At 33.6% G+C, this 26157-nt stretch overlaps 1 protein-coding gene across 1 annotated transcript in view; it reads left to right on the top strand.

Annotated features, from left to right (window-relative positions):
* The window catches only part of LOC129229922 (sulfotransferase 1 family member D1-like), a 33292-nt gene extending 7457 nt beyond the window's left edge, over positions 1–25835 (top strand). The window contains exons 2-6 of the mRNA XM_054864301.1: positions 1711–1922; positions 3351–3477; positions 7348–7442; positions 18238–18412; positions 25601–25835. Coding sequence (XP_054720276.1) covers positions 1711–1922; positions 3351–3477; positions 7348–7442; positions 18238–18412; positions 25601–25713 — 722 coding nt within the window. The 3' untranslated portion in view covers positions 25714–25835. The remainder of the gene's footprint in view (positions 1–1710; positions 1923–3350; positions 3478–7347; positions 7443–18237; positions 18413–25600) is intronic.
* The last annotated feature ends 322 nt before the right edge of the window (positions 25836–26157 follow it).

The following is a 26157-nucleotide window of genomic DNA, read 5'->3' on the forward strand; positions in this document are numbered from 1 at the left end:
TTTCAAGACGAAATCTTTATTTTTTAGATTATTTTGCTTTTTAATATTGAATATACCTCAAAAGTTATTATACTTCTTCAGGTTTTTAGTTTAGTTGGTAAAACTGTATGTTACATCAAAACTTCATTTTTTTGCATCGTATTATCCGCGGATTATATGAAGGTTTTTTTTCTTCAGGCCGAATTTAGGATCTGCAGATTATATGCCGCCGCTGATAATATACAGGAAAATACGGTAACTTCCTACATATCTTTTAGTTATTGGGTGGTGACAGCTATTCTACCTTTTCCATATGGCACTGAAAATTTTGACTGACAATGACTGCGGTCAATGCAGCCCCCTACTATGCATCATTATCCCCAAGTTCAAACTTGTTAGCTCTCAAGGGGATGGGAGCTAATGTTAGAGCCAAGGCATATTTCTCTATTGCTATTCTGAGAATGAAAGAGTTGAAACTCACACTGTTCCTGTTTGCCGGTTTAGGGATAAAACAGTCGATCTTTTCATTTGGGAATTACCACCTGTCCCTTTCCTCCACTCCATTATCACCTTTTGTCAAACAGTGTCTTTTATCACTAATACAATTTAACACCATAAAAATGCCTGTGACATTATTTTATTCTCCCCTAAAACATCAATAAGGCAGGTTATTTCTTGTTTCAACTCATCTTTTCTGGTTCATGAAAGAAAAAAAGCTGTAGTACTTATCCTGACAGTCTATGTTTCTTATAAATTAAATGCTGCTTTTTCTGGTAATTCTTTAAAAACCAATGGTATGTAGCATAAAAAGAAAAGCACTATCAGCTCTTGAAACGTTAGACATATAAATGACTAGCAATGTATTATGTTATTTCACAAATACGTACACAGTAAATTATGCATATGCATTTTTTCTTCCCCATTTTACATATTCACGGCTGTTACGAATAACGGCTAATACGAACAAATTCAGGGATTTTTGACATTTAGTATTAATACAAATACAAATACAAAAGTGACAACAAGCAACAGACTCTGGGCCCAGCTAGACTGGTCCTTGTCAATTTACAATCCCCAGTGAAGATCAAATGGCCCTCTTAAAACTATCTATTCCCTTGCTCATTACCACCTCTTCCAGTAAGCTGTTCCAAGGTTCCACTACCCTGCTAAAATAATATTTTTTCCTAATATCCATGTTAGCCTGAGATTTAAGTAGCTTAAAGCAATGAGCCCTTGAACAGCCCCGTAACATCTTTCATTTTAATAAATTTAAACAACTGAATCATGTCCCCTCGGTCTCTTCTTTGCTCAAGAGTCAAGACTGTACATTTTTAGCCTTCTAAGCCTGGAATCATAGTCTAAATGAGAAAGTCCATTTATTAGCCTTGTAGCCTTTGAACCCTTTCCAATACATTATTATCTTTCTTAAGATAAGGAGACCAAAACTGAACAGCATGCTACTCCAAATGAGGTCTTACCAAACTTCTAACTGAGTTCAACTGTAGTAGAAGTGACACTGTCTCCCTCCACCACACCACTTGTTCTACATTGCTTGAAATTGAGTAAAAAAAAAAAATCTTTTTTCACCCTTCTATTATGAGTTCTCTATTTTGTGTTTTTTCCCATTCTCTGTTTTAACCTCCATATCTAATTAATCTGACTTAATGAGGTTTTTCTTTAGTGGAAAATAAGTAAGTAGATTTTTTGTATAGTTTAAATTTTTTTTTTAAGGTACAACTTGGACTCAGGAAATCATTTATTTAATCCACAGTGATTTGGATTTTGAAGGTGCAAAGACCAAAGGCCTTGATGAAAGATTTCCTTATGTTGAACATGCCAGAACAGACATCTGTTACGTAAAAGAGATGAAGAGTCCACGGCTTTTAAAAACTCATTTACCGTACAGTTTGTTGCCAACAGATATTCACAAAAAACAATGCAAGGTGATTTTTATGTGATGTTTAAACTAAAAACTTCTTTTTGATTTTTTTTAAATCCTTACTAAATGGTTATAAGTAAGTTTATCTTTTGGAAGCTAGTTTAATAGAAGTTCTCAGTGGGAACATACAGGGGTGTCCCCAATGGGAGGTCACTAACCTCCCAAAGAATTCTTTATTGATGGAATTTTGCCTGACAATTCAGCAAATTCGAAGATTGCATTGCAATTTTTTGTTTTTTTTTTTAAATGATGCTTAATGTCTCTTCTCATTAAGGGGGTGAAGGAGTGAGGAGCCCTTAATGTTTCAAGAATAACTGAATTATATTCTGGGTAATAAATATCGTTAATAAGTTTGATTGCAGCATTGAATTTATTTATTTTTTTTGGGGGGGAGGGCATTGTGTTGTGAAATACAGTAGATCTTTATGACATACTCTTTGGAAGCAGAGATTTTGCTTACTATAATAGGATCTTTTTCTATTTTTCAAAAAAGATGCAGCTCAGCCATTGTAAACAGCCATTCCATAGCTAAAATACTTGCTGACTAATTCTGCGTTTGTGTATTCACTTCACATGTCCTATGACCTACAGTAGGGGTTTCAACCTGAGGGTGTAGAAGAGTTTCAAATGAGGTGTTAATATATTCTAAAAGTAAAGTATGAAGGCATGCATTTACGTGTGACAAAAAGAAAAATTTGCATGTGACCTCAAAAATTACTCAATTTTGAGGATGCATGTAAATATTTTTGACATTATTGCCGTCTTTTAAAGTTTTTAGTGCAGTTTTTGTCCACATATTCCTGTCAATTTGTATTTGCAGCATTAACAGGCATAAAATCAAAATACCAAGCAAGGGCAGACATTAAAGGTGACCTCTGACCTGAAATGTATTTTTTCACAAGTTACAACCTAAAATTCAAAAACTTGTCAAGACAATACAGTTGGTTACCTACCCCCTTTTTGATGTTGTTAACCTTGGGTCACTTAGGTCTAAGATTACTTCAAATCTTACTATATTTATTTCTTTTGATCTCATGAGTTCTAATAAGAATATGTTTAAAATAAAGTTATGTGTAGTAGCATTAAAGTTTGTTAGCAAAATTATCTATATTTTTTATGAAATACCTCAGATTTAGCTATTCAACTAGCTTTAGTTTCAAATTTTGATTGTACTCTTGAATTGACCACAAATGGTTGTCTGATGAGGGGGGGGGGCGATCTTACATCAAAGGGGGCATAGACCGTGAGAGAGAGAGAGAATCCAATGACCTATAGCACCTCCGTCTTCGGTTGTGCTTTTTATAGAGGCTGGTATTGTTGAAAATATTTGAGTTCAAATCTTTGAAATCATGTAAAATGAGGAAGATCCTAGTGATAATGACTGTATGCTTTGTTCTTTAGAAATTTAATGTTATTTTTTTTTAAATTACAGATCATTTATATTACCAGAAATCCAAGGGATGTTGTTGTGTCCTATTATCATTTTGCTTGCATGTTGAAAGAGACTCACTATACCGGAACTTTTGAGCAATTTTTTGAAAGATTCATTTCAAGTCGAGGTAGGTAAGAAAATAATAGTAATTTGAATACATTATTCATACGCATCTGTAGCAATTATAAATTCAAATAGAGAACTGACTATAGCAGGGCTCTCCAACCTAGGGCCCACGGGCCAGATCCGACCCGCAATCGATTTGTTTGGCCCGCGATAAGCTTACAAACTTTTTTTTTTTGACCAGAGAGAGTCAGTCTCATTGGAAATATAATTGAAACATTATTTTTAATTACAAATAATTATTTAAAATCTTTTTACGGTTAATTTTAATCATTTTTTACTGTTAACTACGAGTGCAGCTGAGGCACCCATCTCTCTTTTTGCCCTTTCCGAGAACAAATCTTTTTTTCTCTGCACCACATTCTCCCATTAGTCTCATGGCATTGGGCATTTCCTGGCCCCAGGGAAAGCATGTACTCACTCATGTCTTCACCTCCATTTAACTGGTGGTCAACTGAACCTGAGAGGGGGGCTGACACTGGATTTAAATATTTATTCCCAAACTTTGATGCTAGATTCTGAATTTCGCAAAAAAAAAAAACTTGATAACAGAAATCAAAAGTCTCCCACTAATAGCGTTTTAAGCAGAACATCAACCATTGTAGATTTATCTCTTCATTTTTCACTTTCATAATTTTGTTCCTTCATGCATGAGTGACTTTTTATTTAGCTGAAAAATATGGGAAAGTGAATTCCCAACCACTTAAAAATCTATCTAGAAGAGAGGACGGTTTTCACTCTGTTTGGCTTTTTTTTTTTTTTCCTAATATCACAAAGTGGTTTGGCTAAATTTTTATATGTCAGCCCTGGTGTAGGTATGTAGATTGATTTTTAGACACCTCACAAAGTGAACAGCGATCGTGGACTTTGTCTTTTATTTTTATGGTCTTATTTAGTATTACAATGACTTTTTTTTAAAAACGGAAAGTTGATTTTGAGTGCCAACTTTTAATAAACAGTTGACACACGATTATTTTATGATCGACAACAATAACAAAGCATTGTGTCTTATTTACAAAGAGACTGTCGCTGTTCTGAAAGAGTTTAATGTCTTTAGACATTATAATACAAAACACGAGCAAATTTTACAATTTAACTGGTAAACTATGACAGGATAAAATTGCTTCTTTGAAAACTTCCCTTTCAACTAAGAAACAAATCTTTACGAAGAAATCTCAACAAAACGAAACTGCTGTTAAAGTCAGTTTCAAAGTCATCCATATCCTGGCTAAAGCGGATAAACCTTTTATGGACGGTCAATTAGTGAAAGATTTCATCTTGGTAACTGTGGAAGAAATCTGTCCTGATAAACTTTCATTGTTCAGTGCTATAAGTTTGTCGGCGAACACAGTATCACACCATACGGAAGATATTGGAAATAATGTTGTCCATCAGCTGAAAGACGCTTGAAATATTTTGAATGGTTCTCAATCGCTCTGGATGAATCAACTGATGTTACTGACTCGGCTCAAGTTCTTTTATTTGTTCGTAGTGTGAAGGGTGAATTTAAAGTCACAGAAGAATTGGCTGATGTTCACTCCATGGAGACAACATTTTTGGGGAAATATTCATAAAACATCTTTATAAAACATCGACAATTATAGTCTCCTCCCAAATAACTGGGAATGGCAACAGGTTCACTGGATGGCTTGAATGATAAGAAACGCTCAAAACCTTCTGCAAAGGAGACGTTCACTTGGATGCACAGCCTTCTGTTACCTGTTAGAATTGGCATAAAATTGGAATTCGTGTACTTGGATGACCGATATTTTGGCGTTTTCATGTTTTTCAAAAAGAATGGGTAAGTTTTCTGCTTTCTCTTTTTTTGCAGGTCAGAGCTGGGGAGTTGGATAGTACATGTCAGCATTATCAAAAAACTTGTAACCTTTTATAATACTCATTTAATGTCAACCAATACTAAGCCTACCACGCATTCGAAATAAGCAAGTAAATTCTTGCTAATTTGATAAAAATGCAAATACTCCCTGACTTTTGCGTTACCAACCTCTATAGAAACCTGCAAATTATTATCATATGCCAACTGCTCCAGCTCTTTGATAACATAGCAGTTACTGCCCATTCTATTTTTTATCTATATGTTCATATTGTTCAACTTTTCCTATTGACATGGTTTTCACTTTACATTGTTAATATTCTTTTGGGTTTCTTGTTGTTTTGTACACTTGCCATTGCGCTACCTACGAGTGTGACATTAAATTGTATAATATATATTATACACAGTGAAGCACCGTTTATACGTTTTGAAGGGACTGTATGAAAAAGTGTACAAATGAAAAAACTTATAATAGGTATAGGTTAATGTGTATCAGACTTTGCAGGGACTAATTTTAAAAACATATAAACGTATTAAAGAGAAACATATAAATGGTGCTTCACTATATATCATGGGCGCCCATATGCAAAATTGTAAGTAGGGGCTCAGGTATTTTAACCATGGTTTAGCATGATATTTTCCCCATGAAAACCAATTTCAGGACAGATTAGAGTCATTAAAATTGGACATTTTTAATTACTCATTCATTAATGGCTGGAGAAGAAATATTCTTAAATTTTTGCAAAGAAAAAAATACTAAAAATGAGGAAGTCGTAATTTTTAAGGGAAGGGGGCTTGAGCCCCCCTTGCCCCCCTATATGGACACCCTTGCTATATATATATATATTCATGATGTATGGGTGGAGGGGGGAGGCTAGCGCTAAATAGACCATCTGAGCTAAAATATTGTTGGACCAGCCCGCCTCGTCTCCAAAAATTTGCAATGTGGCCCACGAGTGAAAAAAGTTGGAGACCCCTGGGTTATAGTATTAGGCTCTGTGCTCACAGCTGGTCTGTTTTTGTCAATTTATCAGTCCCAATTGAAGATTAAGAGACACCTTAAAACTGTTCACCCCTCTGCGAATAACAGCTGCCTCTAGTAAAGAATATTCCAAATGCCTTCAACCCTATTGGTGTAGTAATTTTTCCTTATTTCAAGATAAGTTTGAGATTTCAAAAGCTTAAAACAATCATCCCTAGTTTTGATATCTGTGCAGAAATTAATGCCATTGTCATTTCAATTTCAATGGTAAACTTAAAGAACAAAAATCTAAATCTAATCTTAGCTTCTTCTTTGCTCAAGGCAACTCGTATACAAGTGTGATGACCAGCAACAGGCACTAGGCCCAGCTAGGCTGGTTCTAGCCAATTTATTATTCCCCATTGAAGTTCAATGGCCCTCTTAAAACTATCTACCTTCTTGCTCATTACAGCCTCTTCTGGTAAGCTGTTCCAAGTGCTCACAACCCAACTACACTAGTATATTTTTTTCCAATTTCCAGGTTAGTTTGCGATTTGAATAGCTTAAAACAATGACCCCCCATCCCCTGTCCTGCTTTTCGTACAAAAATTTAACCCGTTAGCATCTTTCTTTTTGATAAATGTAAAACAATTGAATCATATCTGCTCCGACTCTCCTTTGGCTTCACATATTAAGTCTTTAAAGTCTGATTTCATAATTAAAATCTGAAAGTATCCTTACTAGCCTAGTAGCCATTCTTTGAACCCTTTCCAATAAAGAAGTATCTTTCTTGTGATAAGAAAACCAAAACTGAACAGCATATACCAAATGAGGTCTTATTAATTTCTTGTGTGTTACCAGATTTGGCTAACGTGTCTTGCTCTTACCTTTCAGATTTCTTTTATTGAGGGGGGGGGAGTGATAATTTGAAGTGATGTCAATTTCAAAATACAAAGTTAATAGTAATTTATTTTTAGCAACTTGTAAGTTATTAGCTATATTTTAAGCTAAAATAAATTTTGTATGAAATGTTTTTAGAATGATTTTTTTTAGTAATTACATGAGCAAAATATTTCTAGCAACTTACAGTCCATTCTTGATGCACAATATAGAATTTTGGAATAAGAGAAATGAGAAGAATATCCTATTTCTTTTTTATGAAGATTTAAAGAAGGTAACTTTTTGATTCTTCTATTTTTGAACTGTCTTATTCTTGCTATCTGTCTGTTGTGAGATCTTGTACTAATTCTTATTTTGATTTGTTATGAGTCATTACAATATACAGGGTGATTATAATTAAAGTTCCATTTTCAAAACGCTGTAAAAATAAAACCTCTGGTTAGAATGACATCCAACTTCAACGGAATATTATCGAAGAAGGGGGGAACTTGATGGCAGAAGAAAATAAATAGATAAAATTTTTAGCAACAGATGGCGCTGTAAGCATCATAGTAGTGGTCGACTGCAAATGACAAATAAATCATAAAATATTACCTAAGGTGTAAACTATATGTTAAAACACCGTACTACTTAGCGTGACCAAGGGTACAGGTGTGATACTTAGTTAAGTAAGCCCATCCAACACAGCAAAGTCATATCACATCAGATGGGAAAAATCGGTTTTTAAATGTCCTGCAACCGAAAACCGCATAAAATGCATCAGTAAAAATCAAATCGGTCTTTAATTTTTGTGAGATTGGCGTAAAAGATTTTCAGTATGATATACCCCGTTTTCTGTAACAAGTTGAAATCGAGAAACAGCATGTTCTACGACTGATTGAAGTGTTTCCGGGTCACGTTTAGAATGTGTTGCGCGATGCATGCCTTCAGCTCAACAAAGTTTGCAATTAGAGCACTGAACACAACAGCCTTCAGATAGCCCCATATCCAGAAGTCACACGGGTTAAGATCAGGTGATCTTAACCCATAAGGGACGGTCAGGTCTTTCATTGAGACAGTCATATTGAACTTCTCAGATGCAGGCCGAGGACTGCTGATGGCCTTTGAAAAAAGTGAGAAAGGTGACAAATTTGAAAACAAAGGTGACAAAAAAGTAACTAAAAGGTGACCAAAAGCAATTTGTTAAGAACTTAAAAGACAGAAAAGGATTATCTCTTTTTACTGACTTTTACCAAAATAGCCTATATACTTTTTGTAAAGATTTCTTTACAATTTTGGAAATGAATATTATAGGGCAAGAAGTAGTAAAATAAAAATTTTAAGACATTTTCAAAAAACTTTCAGTGTAATCTTAATATATATATATATATATATATATATATATATATATATATATATATATATATATATATATATATATATATATATATATATATATATATATATATATATATATATAATCAACATAATAAAGCTTGAAATTTTGAAGCAAAGAGCAAGATGATGCATTTATTGAACATATAATTTATGTTATTCAATCACATTTTTAGTATTGTTTTTTTCTCTTTTTTTAGTTTGTTGAAAAATTATCAGCATTCTTTCTTTTTTCTAAGCAAATACAAAGCATAAATATTAAATCGAAAGTCTTGACACAATAGAGAATAACTGAGAAAACCTATTTGAAAAATCAGACTTTAACAAAATGATAATTGTACTTACAATGCAAAAATAAAATGATGTTGAAGTATGAAACTGAAAATATCGTTTCATATGCCTGAAAATGTTCATGATTTTTTCTTTCTTGTTTTTATTTATTTTATTTTTTTAGCAAGCTCTGAAAACATTCCATGACATGTCCATGGGAGGTAAAAAATGTGTTAAATCAAGTTATTAAAAATTATAGTAACATAATAAAGAAAATAGTTTATCAAAAGTAGTACATGTAAGAATAACTTTCAATTAAAAAAAAAATTGAAATGTTTACAGGATGCAGAAAGTTTTCCTTGGGGGGGGGGGGGGTTGTATGGCTTGGGAAGATTATATGAGGGCTGAAAAATGTTGCATTGGTATTATTTCCTAATATTTTTAGCTTTTTACTGCAAAATGTGATAACATTTGATTTCCTTTTTTCTACTGTCTTCTGAATTATTTGTACTTCTTTTTTTTTTACTTTTTCTTCAGATTGGATACTTTGAACTCCCTTGAGCATAGCTTGAGTTACTTTTGCTGCTTTAAGGTCATTTTCTTCCAGAGCTTTTTTTAGTTTCTAAGAAGCTTCAGAAAACAGGTCTTTTCTTGCTGTTTTGGTTTGAAGATGATCCTTTCTTTTTTCATTCGGAGCAGGGGCCACATTTCAGCATTTTATTTGGGGGGTCGAGTTTTCTAAGTATGCATTACCACAGTGCGGTCCCAAACACACATTAGCTAACAGGAAGTTTCAAAATATATATTACTTAAGCATACACAGCAGAACAGTTCTGTTTCATTCACTTTTCTCCCCCAGACTGAAACCTTGGTGTTTAGGTGATCTTCCTTTTCTAGCCAATCATTGCGAAATTTACACTTTCCCATTTTAAAGTTTGTCCAGAAAGCAAAAAAAAGACATTAACAATCTTTAATCTTCCTAAGCACACAACAATAAACTTATCAATTGAAAAACGTAACTACAGTCCGACCTCGAAAGCAGCGGCTAACACCGTTGAACCGCTCTATTTAAAAAAGGGGTGGTAGCTTGATTAAGATATGGCAGCATTCCTGCTTATTTTGATATTATTTTATTTTCCATAGGTCTGATTAGTAAGGGGAATAAATTACTAGAAAAAAACATCAACCTATTCCCCATACTTATCAGGCTTAGGAAAAAAAATAATGCTGAATAAGCAGGAATGCTGTCATGGTCTCTTCTGATTTGATCAAAATAGGAGTGATAAAGATAAGGATGTGAGGGTACTTTTGTTTTTTTTTTTTTTCTATCGGGATTCATTTGTTAGATGCGCTGGTTGGCTGTTTTTTATTTCTTTTCTTTTTTTAAAAACAAATTTATTCCTTATTGCATCTAGGAAAATAATATTGCATTTATCAAAAATACTGTCGTGGTGCATTTTGTTTCAAACAGGTTTACAGCAGTTTTTTTGTTCCAATACAATAAATAAATAAACACTGACCGCCACTCATAAAATCTCTGGATTATAAAATCAGCTGCATTTTAAAATAAATGTGGAAGAACCAAATCATTATATTACCAAACCATGTTAAAACCGTGCTTTAATAAAATCAATCTCGCCGTTACATAAGACAAAGCTTTTGGAAAGCATCTGCTTCTAAAAGCTTTTTTTTTTCTAGCCATATTAAGCATTGAAACCTAATAAAAAAGGCTTTCGAAGATTCTCTGAGACGCACCAAAAAAAGGAATTGTTAAGAAAAGACCAAGTTCACTTCTCATTTGCGCAGCAAAAATAGAACCCAAACTAATCATTTCTGTGCAAACACAAAGTGAAACTATAAATACAAACCAAAACTTTTCACTATTCCGCGCTCAAAGAAGACATTGAGGCACGCCTCCTTAACCCATCACCCCTTTTTCAAATTGACCGCTCGTGGCTGCTTAGTTGTGGCTTTGGAGGTCAGAAAAAGTAAAACAAGCAAGTAACGAGCCCGGTTAGAGATGAGCGTGAGATTCCGTGAGATTCAGAGACTCCTGATAAACACAGAAGACAACTTGCATTCAATGATCGCTCATTCAATAAAGTGTGCAGAAATGAATTGTGCAGCTGAACTTTAGTTGAACAACGCTCTATAGCCAGAAACACGATAGGAAACAAAATGGCGTTTAGACAAGACTTGCGGAAAACACGTCTGAAAGTTGAAGGGGGATAGAAAGACTGGTTCTGCTCATAGGGTGCAATTGCAAGCGATAAAAAAAATTCCCTGATTTCCCGGTAGCATAGCTGTTTTTCTTAAAAAACAATAAGGTGGGGGAGGGGGCTTATTTAATGCTACTTTTTTAAATTAATTTCACTGTTAAAGCTATCATTCTGATACTTTTCAAGGATTTAATTATTAAAAAAAAAAATCCTAAGACACATTTCAAGAAAGGTGAAAAAGGTGACAAAAGTTGCAAAAGGTGACTAAAAGTAACCAAATTTTCAAAAGGTGACTAAAGGTGAGAAAGGTGACTGACTCCTCGGCCTGCAGATGCGAAATGAGGAGAAAAAAAACATGTATTTGGCGTTTTTATAACAACTTTAATGACTCGTGCGCATGACAGGTGTTTTGATTTATATATTCTGACACTTGCAGCCCCATCTATTGCTAAAAATTCCAACTATTTATTTTACTTCTGCCATACGTTTTCCCCCTTCTTCGATAATATTCCGTTCAAATTCGAGGTCATTCTGACCAGTGGTTTTATTTTTAGAGCGTTTTGAAAGTGGAACTTTAATTATAATCACCCTGTATATCCTTGAAATAATGATTTACAGCATATTTTTTAATTTAAGCATTAAAAAAAAGCCTATAAAGTTCTAACAAATGTTAAAACCTCACCACTTCAAACATTTTAAATTCTTTTAAAGAATTACTGAAATTTGTTCCGGTATGACTTTTGTGTGGAGTTAGTGAACTCATGCAGAGTCAGTGTCTAATACTGCCTGTTATTCTACTTCACACACTTTCAAAATTTTTAATTTAAATTATAGATTTGCATCATTTATATCATCATCCTTGTCTTAATATGTTTCGCATCAGTTATAAAGTTTTTAAATTTCATACTTTTTTTTCTTTCCAATGGAGCTGTGTTAGAGGCTTTTTTAAATTTGACAGACCTAGTACTATCTCCCAATATAGCAGTAGCCATTCTTTCATGTGACATCACTACCGGCAGAAGCAGTTGTTGGAAAAACTACATTTTTTTTGTAGCGAACTACAACTACAACTACTTTAGTACAAATGTAGTTAACTACAACTACAACTACTTTTTTCAAAATGTAGCAACTACAAACTACTTTTGAAATGTAGTGGCTACTTTGCTACTTTCTAAAAAATAAGTAAATAAAAAGCATACACAATAGGTTGTCCCTCAAAAAATGAAAGTCAATTTTTCAAGTCGCATACACTCTTGTATTTTTCCGCTTGTGTCAAAACAATCGTGAGAAAAAGTTTCATATAATTTGCACAACGGCAACCCGTGCCGACTTGCACCTGAAAGTGTTAAACAGTACTTATATGCTACGTCAAATCGGAAAAAAAAAAACTTTTTTTAGAAACTCGAAATTTCTGTTGATAAAACGTTGCCCCTGTACCCAACACCTCACACGTACCACAAGAACATTTATTCAAATTAAAAAACATTTAGATATGCCACACTTGACCTAAAATTTATAATTTTATTTATGATTTTTTTTTTTCAGTTATCTTTTAAAAAATTATATATAAATTTAAATAGAATATCAAGTTCAAAAATTACTGGTGAACACATTTACATATCAACAATTACAAACGAATAAAATATATATATATATATATTTTAAATGAAAAATTTAACTTAACCTGGAAAAAAACCAGTTTTATTATAATGTTAGGCACGTGTGGAATAGCTAAATGGTTTTTAATTTGAATAAATGTTTTTGTGGTGCATGTGTGGGGTATAGGAGTAATGTTTTATCAACAGAAATTTTCTCAAAAAACATTTTATTTTAATTTGGCCTAGCATTACACAAGTGCTGGTTCTCACTTTCAGACATAATCGGCACTTGCTGCCGTTGTTCAAATTATATGATTTTTTTTTGACCTAAAAGGATAAAATATAAGAGAGTGTGCGACTTAAAAAATCAATTTCGATTTTTTTGGGGGAGGGGGGGACACCCTAATACATACACACACCGTAAAAGGATTGAACAAAAAAGATTGATAAATTAGCTCATCAGAAGACGCTAAGAAATATGTCCGTTATCATACTCTCACACACTGTAATGCTCGTATTTATTGTAAGTCCTCCAGAACAGTTCAATTTCATCCTGTTCTATAACATTTTCAGTAGCTTCTTTTTATTTGGTGAATACTGTCGAAAATTTAAGCCTTGCTAAAATATTTTTGTTTTTCAATCTTCGGTCTGTTCATATAAAATTCACCAAATTTTCAACTTGCGAAATCACCGATATCTTCATTTTCACGAAAATAAGTGCATTTTACAATATAAATATTGGTGAAATATGAAAATTAAGAGGGCAAAAAAACTAATGGCGTCAAACAGGTAGAACGTATGGCGTCAAAATGAAATGCCTGAGGTCAGCTTGTATTTTTATGAGTCTTATTTCTCACTGCATCCGCTGATGTACTTGTGTAAAATTTGCGCCAGTCAAATTCGTTTGAACCTTGATTTTTTTTTTTTTTTTTTTTCAGTTTATTTAAAAGTAGTTTCCAGAATTCGCTACAAACTACTATTTTTTTGTAGTTAACTACTCACTACACTACTTTTTTAAAAAAATAGTGCGCTACACTACAAACTACGCAAAAATGTAGCTACTACAGTAGCGTCGCTACTTGTAGCGCGCTACTTCCAACCACTGGGCAGAAGTCATTACTACGAAAATTTTGATGCCTTGATTCTTCACCAGATGGAAGCACCTGGGCTCTTCCCAATGTGAAACTACACTAGGAATTTAATTTATCCAAAAGAGTACTCAACGCCAAATCAGTACTTGAGGGAGCATAATCATAGGACATGGACACTGTCGATTTTTCTGCATCTAGAAAATCTACTAACTGGAGCCATATCCAAACCTGTCCCTTTGGGCAAAAAGGCCTATGCCTAACCACTACACCATTCTGTCAGCATTTTCGTAAATTTGTAGACTTTAACTTAAATGCCATTCCCAACAAAAAGTTTCTTCAAAACAATAATGCTATCTAATATTGACTCAGTCTCAAAATTTTCAATATGTTATAGATTTAATATTGTTTTCTGTTGCAAATATTCCTTATTGATTGTTCATTCCAGAAAAAAACACACACACACATATAACACACATTTGAAATTCCAGCAACCTTATTAAAGTACCAATATTTCCTGATTTTAAGATCAACTTATGTTTTAAACCTCTTAAAACAGTGACTTCTAGTTCCACTTTCTCTTCAGCCCATCAATATTCTATATTCTAATAAATTTAAGCATCTAAAAGATATATCTTTTGCTTGAGATACATTAAGTTTGAAATCAAAACCTAAGCCGTTTAGATTATCCTTAGATTGTTCATATTCGGTTGATCTTGCATGAATGCTTAGCCAGCCATTAAATATATTTTAGTAGATAGACACTATTCATATTATTTTGTAAAAACATGATCAATGAAGCAAATTTGTCTATCAGTTGATTTGGATTACACAACCTAAGGGTGATTAGTTATTTCCCGACAATATTCTTTGATAATGTCTTTAGAAAAATAAGTTCCATTCTTTTTCTGAGGAAAATCTTTTAAAAAAAATTCTGAAGATTGAATTTCTAAATACTTGTCTTTATACATTTAGGCCAAATAGCTGGATTATTTGCTATATCTAATATACATTCAAAGTTTGCTGTATTTTTTTTCATTTCAGATAAAGACTATGAGATCTGCAAAATCACCATCCTTCTTAGTATTTGCAAGTTCTAACCTGTAATATATAATATCATATGCAGTTAATATACAAGATCCGGCTATTATTTTCCAAGACTGACACAACTGTAAGAGAACAAAAAGCCGGAAGACGGTGCTAATGATTGCATGTTTAAGAGTGTTTTCTTGCGCATGCGCAGTGCAATTGGTGCCATTCTGAAGTAATTGGTCATCGTGGAAAGGTTCATTAAAATGTAGCTCTTCAATTCCTGTTGTCACCATAATGCAAACTTCTTCAATTGCTTCCAACGTGCGTACGGACTGCGACCGACCTGTGTGTAGATCATCATCAATTCTTTTGCATCCATCCCGAAAGCGTCTAAACCATTCAAAAATTGTTTCAACATTTCATTCTGCAGCTGTCTTGCCTAATTTGAAGCAAAATTTAACGTTAATTCTTTGCTCCATTTTCATTTCGACAACAAGAATTTGAGAGCTACGTTTTAATGCACTTTTCCACGAGAACCACTTACTTTAGAATGACGCCAATTGCACTGCACATGCGCAAGAAAGGGCTCTTCAATATGCAATTATTAGTGCCATCTTTCGGCTTTTCGTTCTGCTACAGTTACGTCAGTCCTGGAAATTAATAGCCAGACCTTGTATGTATAGTGTTCCAGATTTGTTAGTATGTTAAAACCTAAACATTCAGACTGATGCACTGATAAGCAAATTAGCCGATTGCTGATTAATCAACAAAAGATAATCGGCTGCTGATTAATTATAATGATAATGATTTTCAGTACTACATTTTTTCCATTTCTTTTATCATAACAGTTCAGGCTTTGCATAATCAGTTAATAATTTGTTTATTTTTGTGAGCAATGATTTATTTTTCTCCATTTTCATGATTTTTTGTTAAAATGTTTTTAAATTTTATTTGAGTTGTGTAAACCAATTTTCTAATTATTGTTGATAAAATTACCTTCTATAGTTCATGGGTGCAAGACCTTCCGTCTCAGGACGGATTTCCGTCTTGGACAAAATTTCCGAGACGGAGGTCGAGACGGAAAGAAATTCGATTACTTTCCTTCAGTTTTTACTAAGAAAAGAAAAATTGAGTATTCGAAAAATATGCTTTAATTGCAGGACCTTTCCATAACCACGAATTTACATGGACATTCTCTTGATTTTCCGCCATGGGCTTGTTTTGTTTACAACGTGCTTTTGGAGGTGTGTGTCCTTTCGTTTTTTTTTTCTCATTTGCCAGTTCATTAATCGCCCATACCCTTCCCCCACCTTTCTTTCTTTTCTGGTTTGTTTGCGCTATCTTGGGGAGACTTTCCGAGCAAAACTGGTTTATGTTGCAAAAGTGAATCTTATGTCCCATGCGATTTTATTGTTGCAAAAAAAAAAAAAAGATTTAAGATTGGCAAAAAAACTAATGGCTTGGAGCCCCGATTGCTTTTACTCCTAACATCATCCAACATCGCCTAAAATTGCGTTTTTGGAACTTCAATTTGGAAACATTGCCCAAGGAGAGTTCTTGAACTCCGTCCCTTCGATAATGCAGTGAAAAAGCGTGTAAATGTTATGAAAGAGGGAGTACAATTTCGTTTTTAAAGCTTCGATTTCGGGGAGAGCCAGCGCCCCCTTCCTCTTTCTATAATATTTTTGAAGATCACCCAATATTGTGATTTTGGGACCCTGCACCTCTCCTTTCCCTGAACTTTACCAAAATGGCCTATCATTGCGCTTTTTAGACTTCAATTTAAAAAAATTGAAGTTTTTGAATTCAAGGAGAGCCCCCAGAGCCCAGACCCCCAATTATTGGTGGTTTTTGGAACTACGATATCAAAACTCTTAAATATTACAATTAAAACTACTAGGTCCATATTGTTAGAAAAGTCAAAAGTGAAAAATTCAAAGTAAACACTGATTCCAAAACTGCCATACTCAAAATCTGCAACATTTATGATCGTAAATTTTTCCTTAAGCACGCATGTGGGGGGGGGGGCTCAAAATATTTTCCGTCTTGAACACATCACCAAACTTGCACCCATGCTATAGTTTACTAGACATGAAAATTTTTCTATATGCAGTTTCAGTTTCGCTTTGACTTTTTTTACTATCCGTAACCATTCAAGGTGGGATGTAGAGAAAATCAATGACACATAAGATGTGTAGATCAGTATAAATAATAAAACAAAATCATAAAAAATTAACATTGCTTCAAGTATTCATACAACTTTTAACGCATCAAAACATGTTTCTGAAATGTAAACTTTTTATCAAATGAAAAGGTTGTAAATTTTGAAAGAAAATTATAACATGTATGTTGTTATTGTATGCATAAAACAGTGAATACAGTAATTGAATAACAAGAAAAAAGGTTTGAATCGAAGTATTCTCTCACGTGTTTTCGGGAAAAGGTGGAACCGACCGACACTCATATGAGTATATAAAATACACTGCCAAGCTCAGTTATTCCATCCAAGGACTGCTGTTTCATGCTTTTTAGCACTCATCATCTTGGAATAGGAAGTAACTTTTCTCCGCACACACCCCACCACTTAGCTGTAAGCCTTAGGTTCCACCACCCGGGGGGGGGGGGGGGGATAGTCTGCGTAGCGGGCCCCCGCACGGGAATAGGAAGTAACTGAGCTGGAGACGGAAAACCTCTTAAGGAACCAATACAGCCAAACAAACTGGTAGCTAATGTAGAATTAGCACACCAGATGAGTGACCGAGTTAGCTTTGCCTTTAATCTTTAAGTTGAACCGCACCATTGTTGTGGTCACTCGTCTAGTGTGCTAATTCTACATTAGCTAACAGTTTGGTTCTCTTGGCTCCTTAAGAGGTTTTTCACCTCCAGCTCACTCATTTCTTATTCCGGGCTGATGAGTGCTAAAAAGCATGAAACAGCAATCCTTGGATGGAATATCTGAACTGGTGGTGTATTTTATGTATTTCTGCCATAACCCTGCTTATGATGGTAACTTATTGTAAAATGCTCATATGAGTAACTATCACTTGACCTCCAACATTTTTTTAAATATACATTAATTCAATAAATATTTTTAAAAATGAATTATTCAATCTTTTTTAACTCTATATTATTATTACTAATTTGTAATGACATGTTGCTTTTTATTTCAGAAAATTACATTTATACATTGTTTATGCACTCATTCAGCGTAGCTTTTGCTTCTGCGGATAACTTTACAATAATATTAATTAAAATCTCGGCCGATTTTAAATAATCAACTAAGTCAATGATTACTACCAATTTATTGGTGCATCCCTAATTTAGATCCTCATATTTGTCTTTTTCTTTTTTTAACTAACTGAAATGGTTACTGAAAATAAACTGAAATGGTTGTTAAGATGATATGTTTTCCTTGTACTTTACATATAGATCTGTATTTTAATGAAATTTTCTAACCAACTTTGTTTATTTTGTCATTTTCTTTACAGGATTTGCATACAAATGTGATGAAAATCGCATCTTTCTTGGAGAAGCAATTGACGACGGAAAATATAAATGCAATAATTGAACACTGCAGTTTTCAAAACATGGCCAAAAGTAATACTGTTGCATTATCAAGCAATGACGTTGTAGGAGGCAGTGTCGGAAAATTCTTTCGTAAAGGTAAAAATGATGAATGTGATGATAACCAAGTAAAATTTAGAATGTGTTATGCTTTTTTTAAAATTTTCTTTCCTTTTTTTAAAATTTCTTTTAACTCTACAAAGCTCTTCTAAAATTGTGTTACTTCTAATGAACATAAATAGTTATTTTAATTATTAATTTTGTAGTGTTAAAAGGACATCCCTTTGTTCAATTACTAAAGTTAGTCTGTAAAGTTAGGGCACTGGAGCCCAACCTACAGTTCGTGGGCCATATGAAACATGCAATGTGGCCCGTTATTATTTTCAGTGTTACAAATCAATAATCGTCTTCTGTATGCTTCCAAAACAATCGCTCCTCTGCTTTCGGCAATTGTAATTCTAGGGGCAAATAGTCAGAAATTTGTTTCTTAAAGCAGGCGAAAACACTATATAAATAAAATAAGTTTGCAGTAAGGATAACAATTTTTGGTTTGAAGTTTTCATTCCTTTTTCACGCTATCTAGAAAAAAATTAAGTATCCCCAACTTTTATATGTGTTCTGTCCCGCTAGGTTCATTCTCAATGTCAGCTGCAGCCCTTCTGGTAAAAAAGGTTTTGCACCACTGGATTAGGCTGTACATTACTTACTGGAATTCACCTATTCATTTATGGATGTGGAACTAAACTAAGGCACAACTGTTTAATACTTCTCATTAAATATACCTTTGTTATTAGTGTTAATAAGTTTTCTAAACAATGAGCATTTCTCTCTTTTCTTATTTACCTTATTAAAGTTAAAATATGTTACTCCTCTGCAAAAAATATGTTCATAAAATTCAACATTTTACCAAAATTGATTTTGCATAGACAGTTGAACTCTCTTAATATGACCACATTCAGTACAAAACCACTGAAACAAACATTTCGTGCATTAAGTTTAGTTTCCTATTTAATTACATTAAAAATTTCATTCATAAGACATGTATTAAACTGAAAGTCGCAGCTCAGACAAACATACTTCTGAGCTCTTCACTGGAAATGTTTGGCATTGAATGCTGTAATTTTCTTTTTTAGAAATTATTCATCATTTTGTAAGGTTGTAGAAGGCCTATTGCGTATCAAGAAATTTTTAAAAAATATTTTGCTGATAGAATAAAGCAAACACACTAGTTTTCCTGAGGACCATAGGCGGATTTAGGACTGAGTTCCTGGGGGGGGGGGGCAGGATTTTTTTTAGCAACATTTTTATTGCCCCCCACTCTCATGTTTTTGTCTGTTTCCTGTGCTGCATAAGTCCATGTTTTACTTTTTTGTGTGTCGTTTTCATTAATGTGTGTTTTCATGCTGTCCTTTTTGAATTGACCTTAAGAGAGGGAGTTGGTATCAAGAGATTGAAGTAGGGATCCCTTTTAAGTGGGAAATAGAATATCTCCAATTTTAGGGGGCCAGGGGCTTCTTCCCCGGAGAAAATTTTGTAAAATGGATATAAAATTTTGCATTTTGAAGATTTATCAAGGTTAACTGGATAGATATAGCAATTGATAACTAGCTTATACAGTTGTACAGTATTGTTCAAACTTTGTAAGAAGCAGCCATTTTAAGTTTGAAAGAAGAAATAAACTATAGATTTCTCATTACAACCACCTTTTTTTTTTAATTTTAAGTAGTGCAGAAAACGAAAAGGAATAGAGAAAAGGAATAGAAGTAGTGTAACATTTTTTTTCCTGGAAGGCTAAACAGATTAACAATATGCAGTAGAAGTAATTGGAGCCCATTTTGCTTAGGATTTTCAAAGACTTATCTAATTATTTTCAAGGACTTTAGAATAAATAAAATTATTTAATGCACTTCATTTGTACTTTCCAGTCTCTGATACTTTAGTACTTGATTGTAAATTTTTACAGTCCTGTTCTAACTTTGTGAGAAATAGCTATTTTAAATTTAAAAGAAAAAAGAAACCATAGATTTCTCATAACAACTTTTCTTCAGTTGCAAGTGGGGCAGAAAACGAATAGAAATAGAAGTAGTGTGTATTTTTTTCCGTGCTAAACAGATAGACAATATGCAGAAGAAGTAAGATAAAAGCAATCAATACAAAAGAATTTCCAAAATACTGCATTCGGGATTGAATCAATAGCAAGATATGAAATATGTGAGTCACAAAAATTTACTTGAAATAATATGTTACCAACGTGAGGACCATGATTTTTACATTTTTAATACAGGATGTGGCAAGGAGCTGAATTTGACATATTTTGGCATTCCTCCCCCCTCTACCATTTGTTAGAAATTTTAAAATTTAAGGTTTGTAGCCACACGTTTCCAAATATTCAAGGTTTTCAAGCACTTAAAAATGAAATTAGTTTTTTCAAGCAATTTCCATTTTTTAAGGAACGAATCATGAATTTTTTTTGGGAGTTAGGGACCCACTTCAAAGCAGAGGACCTAAGCAATAGCTTGTTTATCTTATAGGCAAATTCGGTCCTATTTGTAACTCTTACCTGCGAATTTTTGCTTGATTTTTTTGTAATTTTTACGAAATTTTGTCAGTTTTTACGGTTAAAGGATTTTTACGATTTTACCAATCTTTGTTAGGCTTTTATAGACCTTTATAAAATTTCAGCAAATTTTTCCAAAACTTTTGATGACTCAATTATTTATGTTTCCATAATGACAAGGACTGATTCACTTAGACTTAGATGATTATGACTTACCTTACTTTTTAAACAGTATTTGAGGAGCAAACATTCAAACCATGTTTTCTCCTTCGGATACAGTTTTTCAGGAAACACAAAAAACTAATATATTTTAAAAAATCTTGTATTAGACCCCAATTATCATTTTTTTAGTTGTATTACTGATTACTAGTAAGACTTGTAGGCGTACTTTACCTAATAAACTTAAAATGAATTAGAAAAATGCATTTGAAATTTGGAGAAATCATGTTTTGACCGAACTCAAAGGAGGAAACGTGTTTTGAATGTTTTCAACGTGGATAAAACACTTTTTGAATGAAAAAGATAGTAACTTAAATTGCTACGATTACATTTTTTAATGGAATAAAACTAATTAATGACATAATAAAACTGATTGTTATAAAATAAAGCTAGAAATTTATATGTGAAAAAAATTGTCCTGCATAATCCTCATCCAAGCAATCGCACACTACTTCCTCCGTTTCATCATTGCGTGCAGGTAAATTATAAATAATGTCTTTGTACCAATTAAAATGAGGTTGATTTTGCCACTTTTCGCCATACATTAAGTTTAAAAGTTTGTCTACGTCTCTTTTCTTTTCAACTGATATTCCATGGCTAAGAGGAAGAGATTGTAAGACAACACTTTTCACAATGTGCATCTATTATTTCTTCCATCCCTAAATTAATAATAAAAATTTAGGTAAAAGCACACCGCTCTAAAATAAACAAACAAACCCCCAACATAGTACCAAGCAAACAATAACATAACCTCTGAAACACTAGACCAGCGGTTCCCAACCTTTTTAGTTGTGCGGCCCACCTGTTTTGTAGAAAACACCATTGAGGCCCACTAACTACTATCTATTACTTGCACAGCCAAAATTTACTTTCAGGGGAGTGGAGACATCTACTCATTACTGTCCTTAAGTGTGTTAAAAGAAAACAACTTTATTGCATTCACTTAGCTGGCATAGCTATAAAACTCAAAAACAAGTCAATAAAATTAAAGCTCCATGGTTTTTTTGTTTTTCTGCTACAATGGAGTTGATATCTGGATTGAAACTAGATCGTTTTATTCTCAAATAACTCGCAACATTCAATGCATATCTATATCGTTATTATTTTTTTTATTAAATTGCAATGAAAAGTCTCATTCAAATAGATAAATTGTCGAAAAGTCCCTCAAGTGTCTCAATTCGCTGGTTAGTCATGCCAGTTTAAACTTGCCAGATTTCTGAAATTTTTCAACCGGGCCATCGGAATGTCCCCCCCCCCCCCCCCAGCGTATTCAAAAGGGTACACACAACCCTTGTCGGTTTTTCAGTGTTTTAAAGAGGGTTCATTCTCAATGCTTTATTCTCATAAATGGTTACTAATTGTGAACCCTAAACCAGGAGTAACAATAAATGACACAAGCGGATAAATTTAGACATTTTATTTCCTTCATGTTAATATTTATAAGTTACTATACACTTTGATTGAGAAATTAAAATGCTTGCTGTAAAAATCCCTGCTAATTTACCTAAATATTAATAATCCTTCACAGTTAATTATTTTTAGACCTTTTTGGTCATCTGTAATCAAATTTATCTTCTACCGGGGCGTGAAGTATGCCGGCCGGGCCTCGCCGAGATTTTGTCCGAAAACTGGGAATAACGGTCAAACCGTGGCAAGCATATGCCAGTTCAACAAAGGAGGAGCATTTTTAACTTGAAGCTTGAAGCTAATACTAGTAGTTTCTTTGGTAATTTTCCTTTTTGGTGTTTCGATTCATTAGATTTCATCTTCAATTTTAGGGAAAAGTTCCTAAGAAATATGAAAAATTTTATATGAGCCAGAGAAAGCTTTTGAGTGATGATACATCTAATAAGTGCATTTTTGCAAAAAACGGAATTTAAGACTCCAAGAGTTATTTTGGTTCAAATCCTCAATCAGTGCCCACGGCCCAGTAAGACGTTGTTCGCGGCCCACTAGTGGGCCGCGGCCCATGAGTTGGGAACCGCTGCACTAGACACATTGGGAAATAGCTGGGTCACGTGATCAGTAAGAACAGCTCTGATTGGTTGACTGGAGGAATCACTGTTTGACTGGAAACTGGCTCTGGAGGAAACACTTTTTGAATGAAACCTGAATTTTATAAATAGGTTTATAATGGGAAAAAATATGTTTTGGTTGAAGACAATAGCATATTTTTGTACCATTTAATGTTGAGTTCAAAGAAAAATCACTAACTCATTTTTTTTCATTTTTGGAGAAAACACTGTTTGAATGTTTGCTCTTCATTTATAAAGTAGGTAAAATTGTACTCTCCCTCTAAGTAAAAAGATTCATTTAATCAAAACACTCAGATAACTGAAATTTATTCAGTTTGCGATAGTATTTATTTTCTCTCTCTCTCTTTTTGAGAGAGGGAGAGGGGGGAGAGCTAGGGGGGAGAAGGAAAAAAACTGTTTTTTAGAATTTCTCAAAAGGCCAATTAATCTACTAAGAACATAAATATTATGCACAAATATACTTTAAATGTGGACACAAATCATAACGAGTAGATCGAGTGTATCGTTCTGTTAGTGCAAATGGAGTTTGGGGGGGAGTTTTTTCTCCTTCGCTTTAGGTTTCAATTTGTTAAAATAATCGTCAATTATTATAAGTGTTGCAGCTTAATGTATAGCTCGTTTAGCCTATATTTTCATTCATATACTCGCCCAAATGGTTTTCAGTCCAAAACAGTGAATTTAGACACATTTTCAGCACCCCAGTGACAGCTGTACTATTTGTATATTTAATGTTTGTTTTTTTTTCCCCCTTTTCTTTTCTCCCATCAGAAAAGGACATTCGCTTTTCTCTTCATTTTCATTGAACTATTCAAAAAAGAAAAAGTCATGATTTTTTTGTTTTAAGATTTTGGAAGATGTGTTGATACTTTATAAAGTCCTCCAAAAACTGGGGGGCATTGCCCACTATGCCCCCCTATAAATCCACCCATGCCCTTCTGAACTATTCAAAAAAGAAAAAATAATATTTTTTTTTTTTTTTGGAAGATGTGTTGTTACTACAAGAAGTCCTCCCAAAATTGGGGGGGGCATTGCCCCCCTCTGCCCCCCCATAAATCCGCCCATGCTGAGGACACTTTGATTTGCTTGGAGATAAAACTGTCGATCTTCCATTGCAAGGGCGCCCATATAGGGGACAAGGGGGGCTCGAGCCCCCCCCCCCCTTTGAAATTAGAGCTTTCTTGCTTTGAGTACTTTTTTCTTTGCAAAAATGTGAAAACATTTCTTCTCCAGCCGTTAATGAATAAGTTATTAAAAACATATTTTAATAACTCTAATCTGCACTAAAATCAGTTTCCATGGGGATGATACCCTGTTAAACCATGGGGAAAATATCTGAGCCCCCCCCCCCCCTAACAATTTTGTATCTGGGCGCCCTTGTTCCATTGTGGCCAGGGTTGCCAAAAGTCCCAGACTTTAACGGACAGTCTTGTATTTTGAGACATTGCCCCACGTTCCGGACAACTTAGATATGGGAGAGTAAAAGTCTTATATTCTTGCTGAGTTTAAATGTTACTGTTATGGAAACATTTGCATTACTACAAATGCAATGCTCTGTGTATTTATATTGTGCTGTCTTTCAAAGTGACAAAGCACTAGCATATATCAGTATACTGGAAGGCTGCAACGTGCCTCAATCGCTTTGTTGAACATTTGCCTGTTGCTGGTCGTCACATTTGTATTTGAACTGAATCTCAGAACATTTAGAAAAATAAATAATATTGCTGCATTTGACCCTTTTAATATTGCTACATTTGGCCCTAAAGTAAAAAATTTATAGAAAGTGCAACAGAAGAACTATTCAAGGTTCTTAATTTTCAAATTTTTCTTAGTTATTAAGCAGTGCCAGCTTTGAAGCTAATGATTATCAAGTACTGAATTCAAAACAAAACTTTTTTTTTAAAGTGGCACTAAAGAAGTTTTGTTCAGTTAATAAACTCTTAATTACTTGTTGCTATATGTTAAAATAGTTACACATCTGTGAGTTTTATGACAGATGAAAAACTCATGATATATTTGTACAATTTTTTGCTCTTCTTTTATTTGTACGGCTTCATACACATTAGTCACCAGGGACCTGAAGTGCTCCGTGCCCCCTACCATTGCCACTGGTTACTATTACCACTCCTACCATTGCCACTGCTAGCCTATCCCGTATTCATAAGTTTTAAATTTGGCAACCCTGATAGTGGATTATCTGTCCCACAATTGTTGACTTTCATGTTCCTTTTTTCAATTTTTTCTACAAGCATTCAAATTTAAGTAATAAGGTTTTTTTTTCCTGAATGCACTAATAATTACGTTACAATGTGTATATTAGAAATAATAAATATTAGCAATTAGTTTTTTAATATGGGTAAGCATTTCTTTATTTACGTCGCACCATTTATTCATGGTTGTTATGAACAACAGCTAATAAAGACAAATACATTTTGTATCAAATGAGTTCAACGTCATTATAGCTGTTTCTGATTTTAGGTCAAGTTGGAGATTGGAAAAACTATCTTACTCCTGAACAGATAGAAAGACTAGATGAAGAAGTTGTAAAAGTATGTGGTAAATCAGGCCTAGAATACACTTATGAATTGTAATATATTTTTTTATCATTAATTTCAGAATTGTACATTTTTATTGTTTGTATTAAAAGTATATAAATTGAATGTTCTTAAAAAACTTTTTTCTAATTATTTTATTGAATAAAAAACATGTTCCTTTTTCCTCCATCCTGTTTCATTTTTTGAATAATTTATTTTACAAAATAAATAATGTTTTATCTTTAAGTATAATGAAACCTCAAAAACTTGACACACCAAAAGAACACAAAAATATGTCAAGTTCAAAATCAATTCAAGAATTTAGTTTATTGTATTTATTTACTAGCAGTACTTGCACGGTGATGCCCGTGCTAAGAATTTAAAGGAAAACCGTTGAATAAAAAAAAAACCAAGCCCCCCCCCCCCCCTCTGTTTTTATTCCAAGTTTGCCGCCTAAGCCGGCTGATTGAACAAATTTGGAAGTGGTATTTTGTGTCATTC

This window comes from Uloborus diversus, chromosome 9 (genome assembly GCF_026930045.1).
Source record: "Uloborus diversus isolate 005 chromosome 9, Udiv.v.3.1, whole genome shotgun sequence".
NCBI lineage: Eukaryota > Metazoa > Arthropoda > Arachnida > Araneae > Uloboridae > Uloborus > Uloborus diversus.